Below are 14710 nucleotides of genomic sequence, written 5' to 3' on the forward strand. Positions count from 1 at the left end.
GGCAACTACATAGCCTACACCTATTTCTGGGTTGTAGTTCAAAGATAGAGAGCAGACTTTTTTTTCAAGAGGGAGTGAGAGCACTGAGGGGCAAGTGTGGGGTAATTCCATTGCCTATACGTATTGAGTCATAGTTCAAGGGAGGAGAGGAGCACTTTCAGTCCAGAGGGAGTGCAAACGCTTTAGGGCAATATTGTTTTGGTCAGGAGGGAGTGGGCAACCTGAAGAACAGTATCACTCCTGGTCACCAGGTAACAGGGTCCCTGAAAAACAACATCACTTTTGGTCCCAAGGGAGCAGGGGCACTTCCAGGATAAGAATCAGAGTGCTGACCAGAAGAGCAGTGAACACGTCGTCTTCCCAGATGGTATGCCTTCAGGGTGCTTCCAAATATTCAGAACTAATTCTGAACATAGTTGTGTAAAACTGTCTGAAGCCTGAAATGGTGCTGATCTACCCCTCTGCCCACATGCCTGGAACAAAACTCAACATTATTATAAAGTTCCAAATCAAGAAATAGTATGGAAAAATGAGAAATAACAACAACAAAATGATGATAAGAGCTACCTTGGTGACAGGCACAATCAAGGCAAAAACTCAGAGAAAGACAAAGAAATCAAAACAGCTACAAGCAAAATCTCTAAGGGGAAAAGAGTGTATTTGACAGACCAAAAAGAATTCCAGAAATAGCTAAAAATGATTTTCAAAATAAAATAAGGACAAAAGAGGGGAAAAATAGATAAAGAAGTGAAAGCAAAGGAAAATAAATATGAAAATAAAATCAACAATTTGGTAAAAGAGGAACAACAAAATACTGAAGGAAATAACACATTAAAATCCACATTAACCCAATGGGGAAAAGTACCAAAATTCACTGATGAAAAAAATTCCTTAGGAAGCAGTTTTGGCTAGTTGGAAAAAGAGGTACAAACACTCACTAAAGAAAATTATTACTGAGAAATTAAAATTGGGCAAGTGGCAGCTAATGACTTAGAGAGACATCAAGAAACAAAAAAATAATTAAAGGAAAAAAAGATACAAAAAATTGAGAAATATCCCCTTGGAAAAACCATTGACCTGGAAAATAGATTAGAGAGAAATAATTTGAGGATTACTGGACTACATGAAAGCCACAATCAAAGAAAGAACCTAGACATTAGAATTCAAGAAATTATCAGAAAACTGTCCCAATATCTTAGATTTTTCCACCCAGTTTTTTGCTTCAGTTGTTCAGTTTTGCATCCTGTATTATTTGGAGGCAGGAAGAGGTGAGGGAAAAGGTTCATTTTTATCAAACAGATTGGGATCATAAATATTAAAAGCTCATCTAGATGTTCACATCTCTTGCATTAAGGAAGTTCATTCCAATTTCTAACTTCAGTCCCTCCTGCAGTCACATTAACTCATGTGCTCAATGGTCACAGAATGATTATTCATATTCACAGTAACATAATTACTCCTCAAAACTTTCAGGACATAACCAGTCTTCCATTATCTATAGTTAATTCCAGTTGTTTATTCCCTCTCCCAAACGCAAGAGTTTCTTTCTCTCACTGGTTGATTGTCTTCAGAGCTCAGATTTTTTGACTGTTTGTGTGTAAGGTGGGTTGCATGTTGTAGGAGGGGTGATTCTCATTAACCTTGGTGACCCTGGCAGAGAGAGGGGGAGAGAGAAGAGGATTGTTGTGAGGATCAAATGAGATAATTTATGGCACAACTTTGTTTTAATCTAAAAGTGGTATATACATATTAACTATGATGATGATGGTGATGAGTTCCTATAAGAATGAAAGAAAAGGTCTCAATCTAAGAAGGCACAAGTCAGGTTGGTAGGGCAAGGATACAAGGTAGGAATCTGACTATGTGAGGGCTGTAGCAGCAAGCACCCCAGCATCCCCAGGGTTGCTGCCAACACAGGTTCTTAGATCTGCTTTGTTAAAGGAAAGCAACTCAAAATGCGTTAACAAGTTTACTTTAATCAGTCAAACATGTATCGTTTACCTAGTTCAGGGGAAAAAGGTCAGCACCACGAACTTCAGATTATACATACAGAATTATCAAGACAGAGAAACAGATCAAGTAGACAGTTTCCAAACTGTCCAACCATTACATCCATACCAAATCAACATCTGGGTTTCAACATCTGGGTTTTTCAAAGCCAGGTGACTCTCAACAACAGCTTCCCATTGTTTCATCTGATCAAATCACAGAACACTTCTCAAAGTGAGCTGCAAAACAAAGCCTCAAATCAGGGTTTATATAGCCTTCTCCTGGCTCAGAGAATGTAACAACCTTCTGGACCCACTGGCCAATCAAAAAGTATCTACTGAAAAACAAGCCTCCCACCCCAGGCTCCAGGTGCACTTTAGCCTAGGGGCAGGGAAGATCTTTAAATTTACCTTTCCATTACAAAGGCTTAGAAGGGGAAGGGATGACCAAGGCTTCAGAGATTGTTTTATTAATCTTTATAATCCCAAGGTCTCCATTTACATACCTTTAAGATGACTTGGACTACATACACTTTAAGGTGCCATGAAATTTCACTGGACTAAAAATTCTCCAGAATCTCAAAATTTCAGGTTTGGAAGGGACTTTAGAAGTCATACAGATCTATCTATAATTGTGCAGAAGTAGCCTGCATAGTGTTCCTCATAAGTAGCTATTCTGCTGCAGTTTGAAATCTGAGAGGGAGAATTCATTAATCTCTATCACTAACCATGACTTTTTTTTTTGGGGGGGGGGAAGGGGCAAAGCAAAGCTCTAATTGTTAGGTAGAGCAAAAAAAAAACTTTTCCCCATTTCTATCTATTTTTTCTCTATCTACCTACTCGGGCTAAGCAGGGCAAATCTGATCCTTCTTTTTCTCTTTCATATACCTAAGGACAGCTATCTTGTTCTCCTAAGTCTTGTCTCCAGGATGAACACTCTAGCTTCCTCAACAAATTCTCATCTGGCATAGTCTCAACTCCCCTCATCAAAATGGCCATGCTCTACTCCACAGTTTATCCATATATTTTTACAAAATTTGGTGTGCAAGACTGAACCAAACACTCCAGATGTCAAACCAAGACAGAGAATAGCTGTTCTTCAAATAATGCCCTCAGTACTTTAGATATGATAACTTGGAAGTTCTTCTCCACCCCTATGTGGTTAAGGCCTGCCACTGAATCAAGTTTACTAAAGTTTCAGATCTGTAACTATAATTGTGCAAGAAGATTAAGTGCTCTCATCTGTCATCTCTAATATAATCATATCACAAGCTCTACTTATATATATATATATATATATATATATATATATATATATATATACATACATACATAATACCTTGGGAAAATTGGAACCCAAGTAAAATTAGTAGACTTGTAATGAATTGTAAATAACAGAATTTTAAAATTTCATCTATATATTCATAAAAATTCTTATTTGTGCATTTTTTGTTTTTTTTTTGTTGTTGTTTTCTAAGTTTACATTTTTAAAGTTTAAAAAGGCAATGAAAATCTAAAACATCACTTTCATTTCCATTAGAGGTCTTTATCCCAGAAAAGGAAAGACTTTTAGGACAGTGGGTGGGAGTCCTGAAAGCTCTCTGTATGTATTTAAAGAAGACAACCATGTCCATTGAGAGAATACCAGGAACTTCACAGACCTGCCAAGTGGCTACATAGGTATGTCCTAAAGGGAAAGTAGGTGGGTAGACTTATTTAAACTTAAGTATATAGATACAAAAATGCATTTTACTTTATGAAATAACAGTTTTTGACAATCCAGGCATCTTGCTACTTAACTTTGAGTCCTAGGTCTGCTACTAAGTAATTAACTTTGCAATGTTGAACAAATCTGTTGCCTTCTTTGAACTTCAGTCTCCTTGTTTGTAAAATGAGGTAAACTAATTGCAATGGAGGACTGGTCAATGAGTAGAGGTTGCTCAAATCTGCCCTTTCTTGGTAGGTTATAGAGAGAATAGACAAGTATTCCCTATCTCCAACTAATCTATTGTGTGCTGGCTTGGAGGACCTACTTCTAATCATGGATGACTAAAGAACTGGTGCCAGTGGGTGATAAATGTCTCTTTGGCTAGGATCCTGATGAATCTTGAGTTTCTGAGCAGAAAAATTAAGCATACCTAACAAAAGAATGATCTGTCCTCTCCACTGGCCCTTTTGCTTCTTTTGCTTTCCAGTAGTAAGTGAGAAAAAATTACTTTGAACTGCTGGATGGTAGACAGGGAAATATCTTTTCCCAATCAGTTACTACTTGTCTCTTCATTCTTCTGGGGCTCACTGTTTTGTTCTATTATACAAAGTAAAAGAGTTTCACTAGACCGTCTCCAAGTTTCATTTTATGGTCTAATACTGTCATTGAATTCTGGATGTGATCATTCTTCACACAGAACTAACAGTTCCTGGTACATAGTAGGTGGTTAATAAATGGTTATTGACTATATCTTGTCACTCACACTGATGGTCAGGAAGAAAGTATACTTTGATGTACTCTTATTGCCCCCTGGTGGTAAATGTGGGAGTCTTATTTTCTCATCTGCAAAGGACCATGGAGCAGGTAAAAGGCTTGCAAAATGGGTAACCCTGAGCTGCCTATTTTAAGGTGGGAAAAAACAAGTGGAAAGGAAGTGTTTAAAAGTATGAGAGAGAGGTGATGACTAGTGAAACAAAATCCTAAAAGAAGCTAGAAAGCATAATAGGAATTTTTAGAGTTTCAATTTTACAAATTAGGTGTAATGTATAGAGCTGTGGGTTTGGAGACAAGTTCAAATCCAGCCTCAGAAACTTAGTAGTTGTGAGACCCTAGGCAAGTCATTTACATACGTTTGCCTCAACTTCCTCATCTCTTAAATGAGCTTAAGATGGAAATGGCAAAACATTCCCATATTTTTGCCAAGAAAATCCCAAATGGGGTCATAAAGAGTCAGACAGGACTCAACAGCAACAAGGTTATAAATCCAATGAGATAATGAATTCAAGGTGTTCTTAAATCATCTTTAATTCATTATTTCTTTGGATCCTCTCAGTAATCCTGCAATTACTACAGGTGTTATTATTCTCCTTTCACAGGTGAGGAAACCAAGGAACACAGAGACTAGTTTCTTGTTTGGAGCCACAGCTAATGAGTGTCTGAGGTGGGATTAAAATCCACATCTTCCTGACCCCAAACCAACAGTACCAAAAGCACAGGTAGAGATAAATCCAGCCTTAGGCTGAAGCAGGGAAATTGTGTTCTCTGTTTATTTACTCCTATTGTCTAGCTCTCCTCACTTCACTCTACATCAGTTTTGGGTGGTGCAATAGATAGAGTGCTATTCTTAGTATCCAAAAGACCTGAGTTCATATCTTGCTTCATTAGCTGTATGATCATAGGCAAGTCACTTTCTCTCTCTGTCTCAGTGTCCTCAGCTCTAAAATGCAGATAATAATAACACCTCCTTTTCAGGGTTGATGCAAGGATCAAATGGGCTAACATATAAAGTCCCTTGCAAACTTTCAAAATCTATATATCTAACTATTATTGTCTTCCCAGCTCTCTCTGAATCTATCCCTTTCTAATTTCTTACACTATAATACTATTAATTTACATGCACATACCATAGTTTTATCAGTGATTCACAGATGTATTGCCACACTCTTTGTTTGCATTACTTTGCAACAATAAAAAGTGCTGCTATAAATATCTTTGTACTTGTGGATCTTTTCCCTCTGTCTTCCATCTCTATGGGGTATATATTTATTAATGTTACCACTGAGTCTAAATATATAAACAATTTAGTGATGTGGGGAGCTACAGTTCTAAATTGCTTTCCAGAATGGTGGAATCAGTTTACAATTTCATCAATGGCACATTGGTGTTTCTGTCTTCCCATAGACTATGTAACAATTGTAATTTCCCTTTATCATCATCTTTTAGAAATCTGATTGGAGTGTGGGGGAACATCAGATGTTTGAACTTGTATTTCTCTCATTTTTAGCAAATTGGACAATTTTTTCCCATATGGTTCGTAAATTATATTTCTATCTTTGAAAAATATCTATTCATATCTTCAAGGATAAAATGAAATAACATGTATAAAGCACTTTGAAAACCTTAAAACACCATATCAACTTTTTCTATCTTGTTGTTGTTGTTAATTCATTGGAGGAATGGTTCTTATTATATAGAAATGAGGGAGAAACCTGAACTTTCATGGTATAGGGTCCTCCCAGAACAAAGTAATCCCTCTATCAATGCAAGTTGTCACTTTCCCTCAACTTAAAGTCTCAGAGACTTGTAAGCCCACTGAGACATTAAATAACTTAATGAGGGTCACTCATCACCATCAGCAGCAGGAGCAGCAGCTTCATCATTAAAAAAGAAGTTATTAAAACTTACTCATAGACAGTATGTATCAAAGGCATGGTTTCAAACCAGGTCTTCTTAGCTCTAAGACCAGGTTTTGGTCTATTATGCCATCACTCTCTCTGCCCTTATATCTTAGGAGCAATTCTCTATTCATCTTGCATGTCAGATTTTTGTCAGAGATATTTACTAGAAAGATATTGGGTTTTTTTTATCAATTAACTATTTACTTTCCAGTACTAACTGCTTTGATTCTGTTTGTAAAAACCTTTTTTTCTATTTTTATTATCAAGATTGTCCATTCTATTTCCTATTATCTTCTATGTCCTTTGTTTGGTCAAGTTTGGTATTGATAGCTTCCTCTTCATGCTCTTATTTTCATGACATCCTTTGAGACTCTTGAATTTAAAAATTAATTTTATTATGATTTTATCTACTTCTCTAAGGAAGTCCCCTGAGCTCGCTGAAACCAGTCCCAATGTAAGAACATTTTAATTTCTTTCATTAATCTTAATTATTTGGGGTTTATGGCCATTTCTCCTAGTGTAATATTAATGGGATTTAAGATTTTCCCTGTCCATTAATAGGGCTCACATGGAACCCATTAAGGGAAGCTTGCTTAAGGGAGGCTTGCTAGTAGGAAGTGAAAACCACACCTTTTGCTAATTTCTAATTAGGCACTGAATCTTGCTAAGGTTGGATTGCTTATGATGCCTTCTGGCTCTGACAAGTACTCTGAGTTGATATTTTGCTTTGGGGGCATTGCTTGTGAGAAAGATCTTGAGATTCCCTTGTCGAGATTCCGAGTGTCCATATGTTCAGAGCCCCCTAATTGCTCAGATATAAAGCTTTTCTCAACCCAGAGATGTATGTAAAGTGTATATTTGATTCAGGCAGTCAGGGCTTTGTCGGTCTTTATTTCTCTGCTTGTATTTTCTTTACTTTTTTGCTTTTTGCTTTTTGTAGGGCAATTGGGGTTAAGTAACTTGCCCAAGGTCACAAGGCTAGTTGTGTGTGTGTGTGTGTGTGTGTGTGTGTGTGTGTGTGTGTTAAGTGTCTGAGGCCTGATCCAAACTCAGGTCCTCCTGGCTCCAGGGCTGGCACTGTACTCACTGCGCCACCTAGCCCCTCTGCTTGTATTTTCTCTGTATTTTCAAATTGCATTTTCTCTGAAGTTTAGGGTGCTGACTTTCCACCTGAAGTAGGGTATGTAATTCAAAAAGATTGTTAACCCCTTAAACAGCTATCTTTCCTAGTAAAGCAGATCTAAGAATCTGTACTAGCAGCCATCCTGGGTATTCCAGTGTGGTTGCCACTACACCTCACTGGCTGAAACTACTTCAATGGAATGTTAAAATTTAGTCAAGAGATAAAAAAGAGTAAAGGTTTCCTAAAATAATTTGATTTGAGAAAGAATCTTGTGAAAGAATCTTAAATGGCTTAACCTTATGGTTATCATTGTGGCAATGTAAACCTCCCTTCTTGAAGAACCAATTATAAAACCTCTGTAAGACAAACAAACACAGTATGCAGGAGGGCTGCTAACACAGGTTCACTCTTGATCTGTTCAGACAGAAAAAACACTAAGAAGGTGTTAATAATCTTACTTTATTATAGACTAGCTTTCTCACAAAATGACTACTGATAATGGGAGGACAAACTCCTACAGCCATTCCCTAGTCACCCTTCTTACAGGGGTCAGAAAGGAGGGCAACTACCCCTACATCTTGATGGGGTCAAATGAGACAGGCACTACTTGTGCATCCCCTAAATCCCCTCAAGCCTCAATGGTGGCCAGATTAGGCAAACATAGATTCCCTCTAAGCCTTGATGGGGACTGATCAAGGCATGCACAGCTTCTGTGCCTTCAAATTTGAGGCTCCCCATTCACTGACCACTGGCCACCTGCTTTATAGGGGCAACAGACAAAGAAGGCATATTGCCAGCAATAGCTTCTCAAGTTTACATCACCTCATCCATGTATCTCACTGCACAGTCACAGTGGATGTTTATATTATTTAGCATTATATAATGTTGTGCAAGTGTGGTGGAGATGTTATGAACCAATGTTACGGGAACTCATATCTAATATCTGGGAAAAAGAGATTGTTAGGGCTATGGATCCTGGGAAACAGGAAAGTGAACTATAAGAAAAAATAACAGGGCATAGCCAAGATGGCTGGGTAGAAACAGGACTTCCACATGGCTCCTGTATCCACCTCCACCAATTCATGCAAAAAAAATGACTCTGGACAAACTTTGGAGCTACAGAACCCACAAAATGACAGAGAGGGGTTACCTTCCCACTGGAGACAGCCTGGCAGGCTGGCCGGAAGGGGCCAGCTCAGCACTCTGGGAGCTAAGCCCAGTCCCACATGAGCCAGAGGTTTTAGCCTTGGGGTGGCTACAACCAGCTGCTTGCTGGAGGGACTTCAGTACAGCAGCAGATGTGGCAGTTTCCAGAATTATCAACCCATAGATGCCAAAGACAAAGTGAGAGTTCAGTGCAATGTGGACTTTGGGAACATGGAATTCAGGAGTGTGGTCCAGCCTTTGCCTGCTGGAGGGAGAAGAGGCTGAGGCATAGAGGGTGTGCAGCCTCTGTGTGGCTGCTTCAGAGCTTCTGGACTGCAGATTGTGGGGGGACCAGGTGACCAGTATGGGGGGTACTCGCTCTTACTTTGACCTGCTTGGATCTGGATCACTGTCTAGGGTGGAGGTCCTGGGGTGTGTGACCAGTGTGCTAGAGCATGTGGAGGCTTCAGAGAGGGCAGCCAACTAATAGCTCTGGCAGCGGAGAAAACCCCAGTAATTTGGGACAAAGCTCCCTTTTCTGGTAGCAGAGTTCTACTGTGGCAAAAAGCTCAAAAGTCAAGTAATTGAGTGGCAACATGAGCAAACCAAGGAAGCATAGAAAGCACAACAATCCAACTTATACTCCTATTTGGTGAACAAAAAGGATCAAAGCATGGAACAGGAGCAAGACAGAAAAGTCAGAACTCCTGCACCAAAAGCTTCCAAGAAAAATATGAGTTGGTTACAGGCTATGGAGGAACTTAAAAAGGATTTTGAAAACCAAATAAGAGAAGTGGAGGAAAAATTGGGAAGAGAAATGAGAACAATGCCAGAAAATTATGAAATGAGATGCAACAACCTGACTGAAGAAAATAACACCTTAAAAAATAGACTAATTCTGATGGCAAAAGAGGCTCAAAAAGGCAATGAGGAGAAGAATGCCTTAAAAAGCTGAATTTGCCAGATGGAAAATGAATCTCAAAAGATCACTGAAGAGAATCATTCCTTCAGAATTAGATTGGAGCAAATGGAAGCTAGTGACTTTATGAGAAATCAGGATACTATTAAACAGATCCAATCAAATGAAAATATAGAAGGTAATGTGAAATATCTCATTGGAAAAACCACTGACATGGAAAATAGATCCAGGAGAGATAATTTTAAAATTATTGAAATACCTCAAAGCCATGATCAAAAAAAAAAAGAACCTAGAAATCATCCTTCAAGAAATTCTGAAGGAGGGGCAGCTAGGTGGTGCAGTGAGCAAGAACACCTGCCCAGGCGTCAAGAGGACCTGGGATCAGTTCCAGCCTCAGATACTTAATACCCACACAAAACACCTGGCCGTATAACCTTGGGCAAGTTACTTAACCCCATTTGCTTTAAAATAAAAATTCTGAAGGAAAATTTCCCTGATGTTTTAGAACCAGAGGGCAAAATAGAGGTTGAAAGAATCCACCAATCACCTCCTGAAAAAGATCCCAAAAAGAAAACTCCTAGGAATATTATAGCCAGGTTCCGGAATTTCCAGATCAAGGAGAAAATATTACAAGCAGCCAGGAAGAAACAATTTGAATATTGTGGAAATACAATCAGGATAACACAGGATCTGGATCTGGAAGTCTCTACAATGAGGGATCAAAGGGCTTGGAATATGATATTCCAGAGGTCAAAGGAGCTGGAATAAAAACCAAGAAACACCTACCCAGCAAAACTGAGTATCATGTTTCAGGGGGAAAATATAGATCCCATAGGTCCCAAAAATATTTGTAATAGAACTTTGTGGATGTAGAAAAAACCTAAAAACAAACTGGGTGCCCATCACTTGATAAGTAAGTGAATAAACTGTTTAATGTACTGAATTACAGCTGAGGTATAAAAAATGAGGAATATTAGGAATTCAGAGAAATTTAGGAAGACTTTATGAAAATATTCAGAAAAATGTAAGTAGATTTAGGTGAATATTCACTTAAAAACTACTATAAAATAAATCAAATTTACAAGAAAGAAAAGTAACACACTGTGAGCATTATCGTTACCAGTCTGGAGTCCAAAGGTAGACTATACCTCTACTCTCAAATCAATGAGATAAGAGACAGATCAAATATGTGCATACAAGCAAACACACATACTCGCATAAGGGGAATAAAATGAGTTTTAAAATATGGCTATTTTTTAATAAATTAAGCATAATTTCAAACATGAAAATCAGTTTTTTTAATAAAATATTTAGAATGTTTCTAAAGAAAAATAATTGCATGTTATATACATGATATCAAATTGGATTATTCCATGCTTAGTCTTTGCAGTAAAGATCTCATTTTTTTCTTTGTATACACAGTGTTTTTCACATAAAAATTGAAAGGTTTTTTGAAATCCAAGCTGAGCTATGCCTTGCCTTCCATGTATTCCTTCCATAATTACCTAGTAATCAAATAAAAGATTTCAGTGATTTTAGGATCATAATTATTGAGTGGGAGGAGATCTCAGAGGTCATTCATTTAGTTCAACATTTTACATATGAGGAAACTAAGGAACACAGAGGTTGAGACTTGCCCAAGATCACACAGGTAGTAAGTGTTTTGAATCCAGGTCCTCTGACATCACAGTCATTGCTGTTTCCCTTATCATGAATGTCTAAATGAATGAACTGGGACTGAGGACAGAGGCTAGTGAGTGTAGCAGCAAGCACCCCAAGCATCCTCAGGGTTTGCTGCCAGCACAGGTTCTTGGATCTGCTTTGATAAAGGAAAGCAACTCAAAATGGGTAAACAAGCTTACTTTAATCAGTCAGATATGTATTGTTCACCTAGTTCAGGGGAAAAAGGTCAGCACCCTGAACTTCAAAGTATACAGGCAGAATTATCAAGACAGAAACAGATCAAGTAGACAGCTTTCCAAACTGTCCAACCATTACATCCATACCAAACAACATCTGGGTTTCAAAGACGGGGGGCTCTGGACAACAGCTTTCCAGAGTTTCATCTGATCAAATCACAGAACATTTCTCAAAGTGAGCCCCAAAACAAAGCTACACATCAGGGCTTATATAGACTTCTCCTGGCTCAGAGAATGTAACAACCTTATTGACTCACTGGCCAATCAAGAAGTATCTACTGAAAAACAAGCCTCCCACCCCAGGCTCCAGGTGCACTTTAGCCTAGGGGCAGGGAAGATCTTTAAAATTTACAGTCCCATTACAGTGAGTTACATCATACTCTTAGTTTCAGACACCTAGAGATGAGATATTTATCCCAGGAGGCAGGCAGTCTTGCTGGAGCCTAGGGGCTAATGAGATCCTACATAAATCCTCCCCTCCTACCATCCTGACCATGAAAAGCAATAAGGAAAAGAATCTGCAGGCCCTGATACTGGAAACATCAGAGAGTAGGAGAATATTGGGTGAGTTAACCAATGTGACATTGAGGAACATAGAAGAAAGGAAAGAGATCCTTGGGTAGGAAAACAAATCACTCACAAGTTGAAAAGAAACTTTCTCTGAGGCTGATGTCTTGCATGTTCCCACATATTCCAGAAACACTGAAGAGAACAAGGACTCTTTACCTTCAATCCAATTCCATCTTTCAATTCAATTCAAGCTGCCCCACCCTATCAAGCATCTGAGCAAGATCATCACTGAAATCAGGACCTCTCTGAACTCTACAATTGGCCTCACAGGTGCTCTAGCCTAGATCACTTTTTTTCATGCTCTCTCTGATGCCCAGATAGAAATTTGATGCTTAGATGTTGGCATTGAATTCTTTGCCACATCATAATCAACAATATCCTGCTCCAGTCAGCTGGTGACATTACCTCTTTTTCCTGAGAAATAAATACTTTTTTTTCCTTATAGATCTGCTTAATTATGTTACCCAGGAGATCTTTCAGGAAGTATTTTTTAAAAATTACCTGCCAAATGTTGTTTTAAATTAAAGTGAGTAAAGACTTTGCACATAGACATACCCCTTACTCCTTGAAATTACTTAAAAAGGATATTCTACTGTTATGTCTGCTCAACCTGGGCAGAACTCTAGTACCTCCACCTTCCTCCTCACAGGCTTCCCTGGCCTGGAACAGTCATATGTGTGGATTGCCATCCCTTTCTCCTCAATCTATGCCATGGTTCTCCTTGGGAATTGCATGATACTCCATGTGATCAGGACTGAACAGAGTCTTCATGAACCCATGTTCTACTTCCTCGCTATGCTGGCCCTCACTGACCTGTGCATGGGGTTGTCCACTGTGCATACAGTGTTGGGGATCCTGTGGGGGCTCACCAGTGACATCAGTTTGGATGCCTGTATTGGGCAGTCTTACTTCATTCATGGTCTGTCCTTTATGGAATCTTCTGTCCTCCTTGCCATGTCCTTTGACCGCTACATTGCAATCTGCAACCCACTGCGCTACTCCTCTATCTTGACAGCTTCCAGGATAATCAAGATTGGGGTAGCCATTTTAATTAGGAGCTTCTTCTTTATCACTCCTGCCATCATCCGCCTGAAGTTCTTCCATTACTGCCGGCCGCATGTTCTGTCTCACTCCTTCTGTCTACACCAGGACCTTCTTCGCTTGACCTGCTCTGACATCCGCTTCAACAGCTTCTATGCACTGGGGTTAGTGATTTGTACCCTAATGTTAGACTCTGTGCTTATCCTTGTCTCTTATGTCCTAATTCTGAAATCAGTCTTGGCTATTGCATCTCGGGATGAAAGACTCAAATCTTTCCAGACTTGTGTCTCCCACATCTGTGCTGTGCTAGTCTTTTACATGCCCATCATCAGCCTAACTATGGTACACCGTTTTGGCAAGCACCTCTCCCCTATAGTGCATGTCCTTATGGGCAATGTTTATATTCTCTTTCCACCATTGATGAACCCAGTTATCTACAGTGTCAAGACCCAACAGATCCGAAGTAGAATAATGAGGCTCTTCTCATGGCAAAGGTACTGAGTCGCTCCAGTGTTGTGTAAAGGTAATATGTAGATATAGATATGTGTCTACGTAATTTAAAAAAATATTTTGTAATAGTAGTAATTATAGTAAAGCCATGATTATGATCGTTTAGCTTCTCCACTAGCATTGCTAAGGAACGGCCAGACACAATGTGCTCCAACAGGATTATGAAATTAGCAGGTCTCCCATCAGAGAGTGACCTTTAAGACTTGCAATGCTGTTGAGTTAAGCCTCTGGGGAAAATTTGCAACAACAAAATCAGATTCTGAGTGAGTCACTGAAATAAAGTGACCACAAGCATGAGTGACTGCAGAAATGTTTTTTTTTTTTAGGATGCTCTGAATCCATCTTTCAACATAGGTGCATGACTGCCAAATGACCCTTATGAATAACCTTTAAAGATAGGGGATAATAAAGATAATTTGTTGTGGCCAAGGGTATAATACCATATGTTACACAAATATTTGCTGAATATAATTGAATATCAAAGTACAATAAGTTCTTGAAATGGTTATTCCAGTAGAGAACCAAAGAAAAGTAAATCATCTTTTTCCCTACTAGTTCATTTACTATTCTTATTAGACATTAGTTGGTTTTCCATCTTTGACATAATCATCCATCATAAGGGCAATATCATCCTGTGAGAGTTAGAATATTCCAGTCATCCTCTGTGCTGAGAGGTCTCAGAGACATTCAGTCCTTCAGGGCTCAGTGAAATAATATCAGCATATTTCTCTGCTTTTGAGTCTAAGGTCTCCAACAGATACAGAAGGGATTTCCATGAGTTAGAGCTCTTAAATGTAAAGAAATCCTGATTTTTCTTTTTATATAGGGAATAGAGTAGGTGCTCATGTGGTCAATAGGAATGATGTGTAGCATTCAGGAGTGCTATGCCCTTGCCCATTTAACTGTTTATTATCAGCTAGAGTTTTCTCTCTCTCATGGAACTGGGGCATGCCTATAACAGAACAAAGTGTGTCTTTCTTTCCTCCATGATACCAAGCTACATCACTCCCCTCCTTCAAAACCTGGCATAATATTGATCACTATATTGGAGCCTTCCAAATTTAATTTCTAGTTCTTTTCTCCTTCTGCCACAACAGACAGGGTTATA

At 38.8% G+C, this 14710-nt stretch overlaps 1 protein-coding gene across 1 annotated transcript; it reads left to right on the plus strand.

Moving 5' to 3' along the window:
• Positions 1–2979: 2979 nt before the first annotated feature.
• On the plus strand, positions 2980–13593 carry LOC138177633 (olfactory receptor 51V1-like). Its single transcript, XM_069108846.1, has 2 exons — positions 2980–3000; positions 12670–13593. The coding sequence occupies exons 1-2, from the start codon at positions 2980–2982 to the stop codon at positions 13591–13593; spliced, it is 945 nt and encodes a 314-aa protein (XP_068964947.1).
• The last annotated feature ends 1117 nt before the right edge of the window (positions 13594–14710 follow it).

This window comes from Petaurus breviceps, unplaced genomic scaffold (genome assembly GCF_028583685.1).
Source record: "Petaurus breviceps papuanus isolate PSGF00001 unplaced genomic scaffold, PetGlider_PUasm1.0 90444, whole genome shotgun sequence".
NCBI classification, from domain to species: Eukaryota; Metazoa; Chordata; class Mammalia; order Diprotodontia; family Petauridae; genus Petaurus; species Petaurus breviceps.

Bases quoted from the DNA above. Each gene is read 5' to 3' on its own strand.
- LOC138177633 (XM_069108846.1), top strand. From the start codon at position 2,980: ATGGCCATGCTCTACTCCACA. The intron at 3,001-12,669 runs GTTTATCCATAT...CAACCTGGGCAG, and splicing joins TGGCCATGCTCTACTCCACA to AACTCTAGTACCTCCACCTT.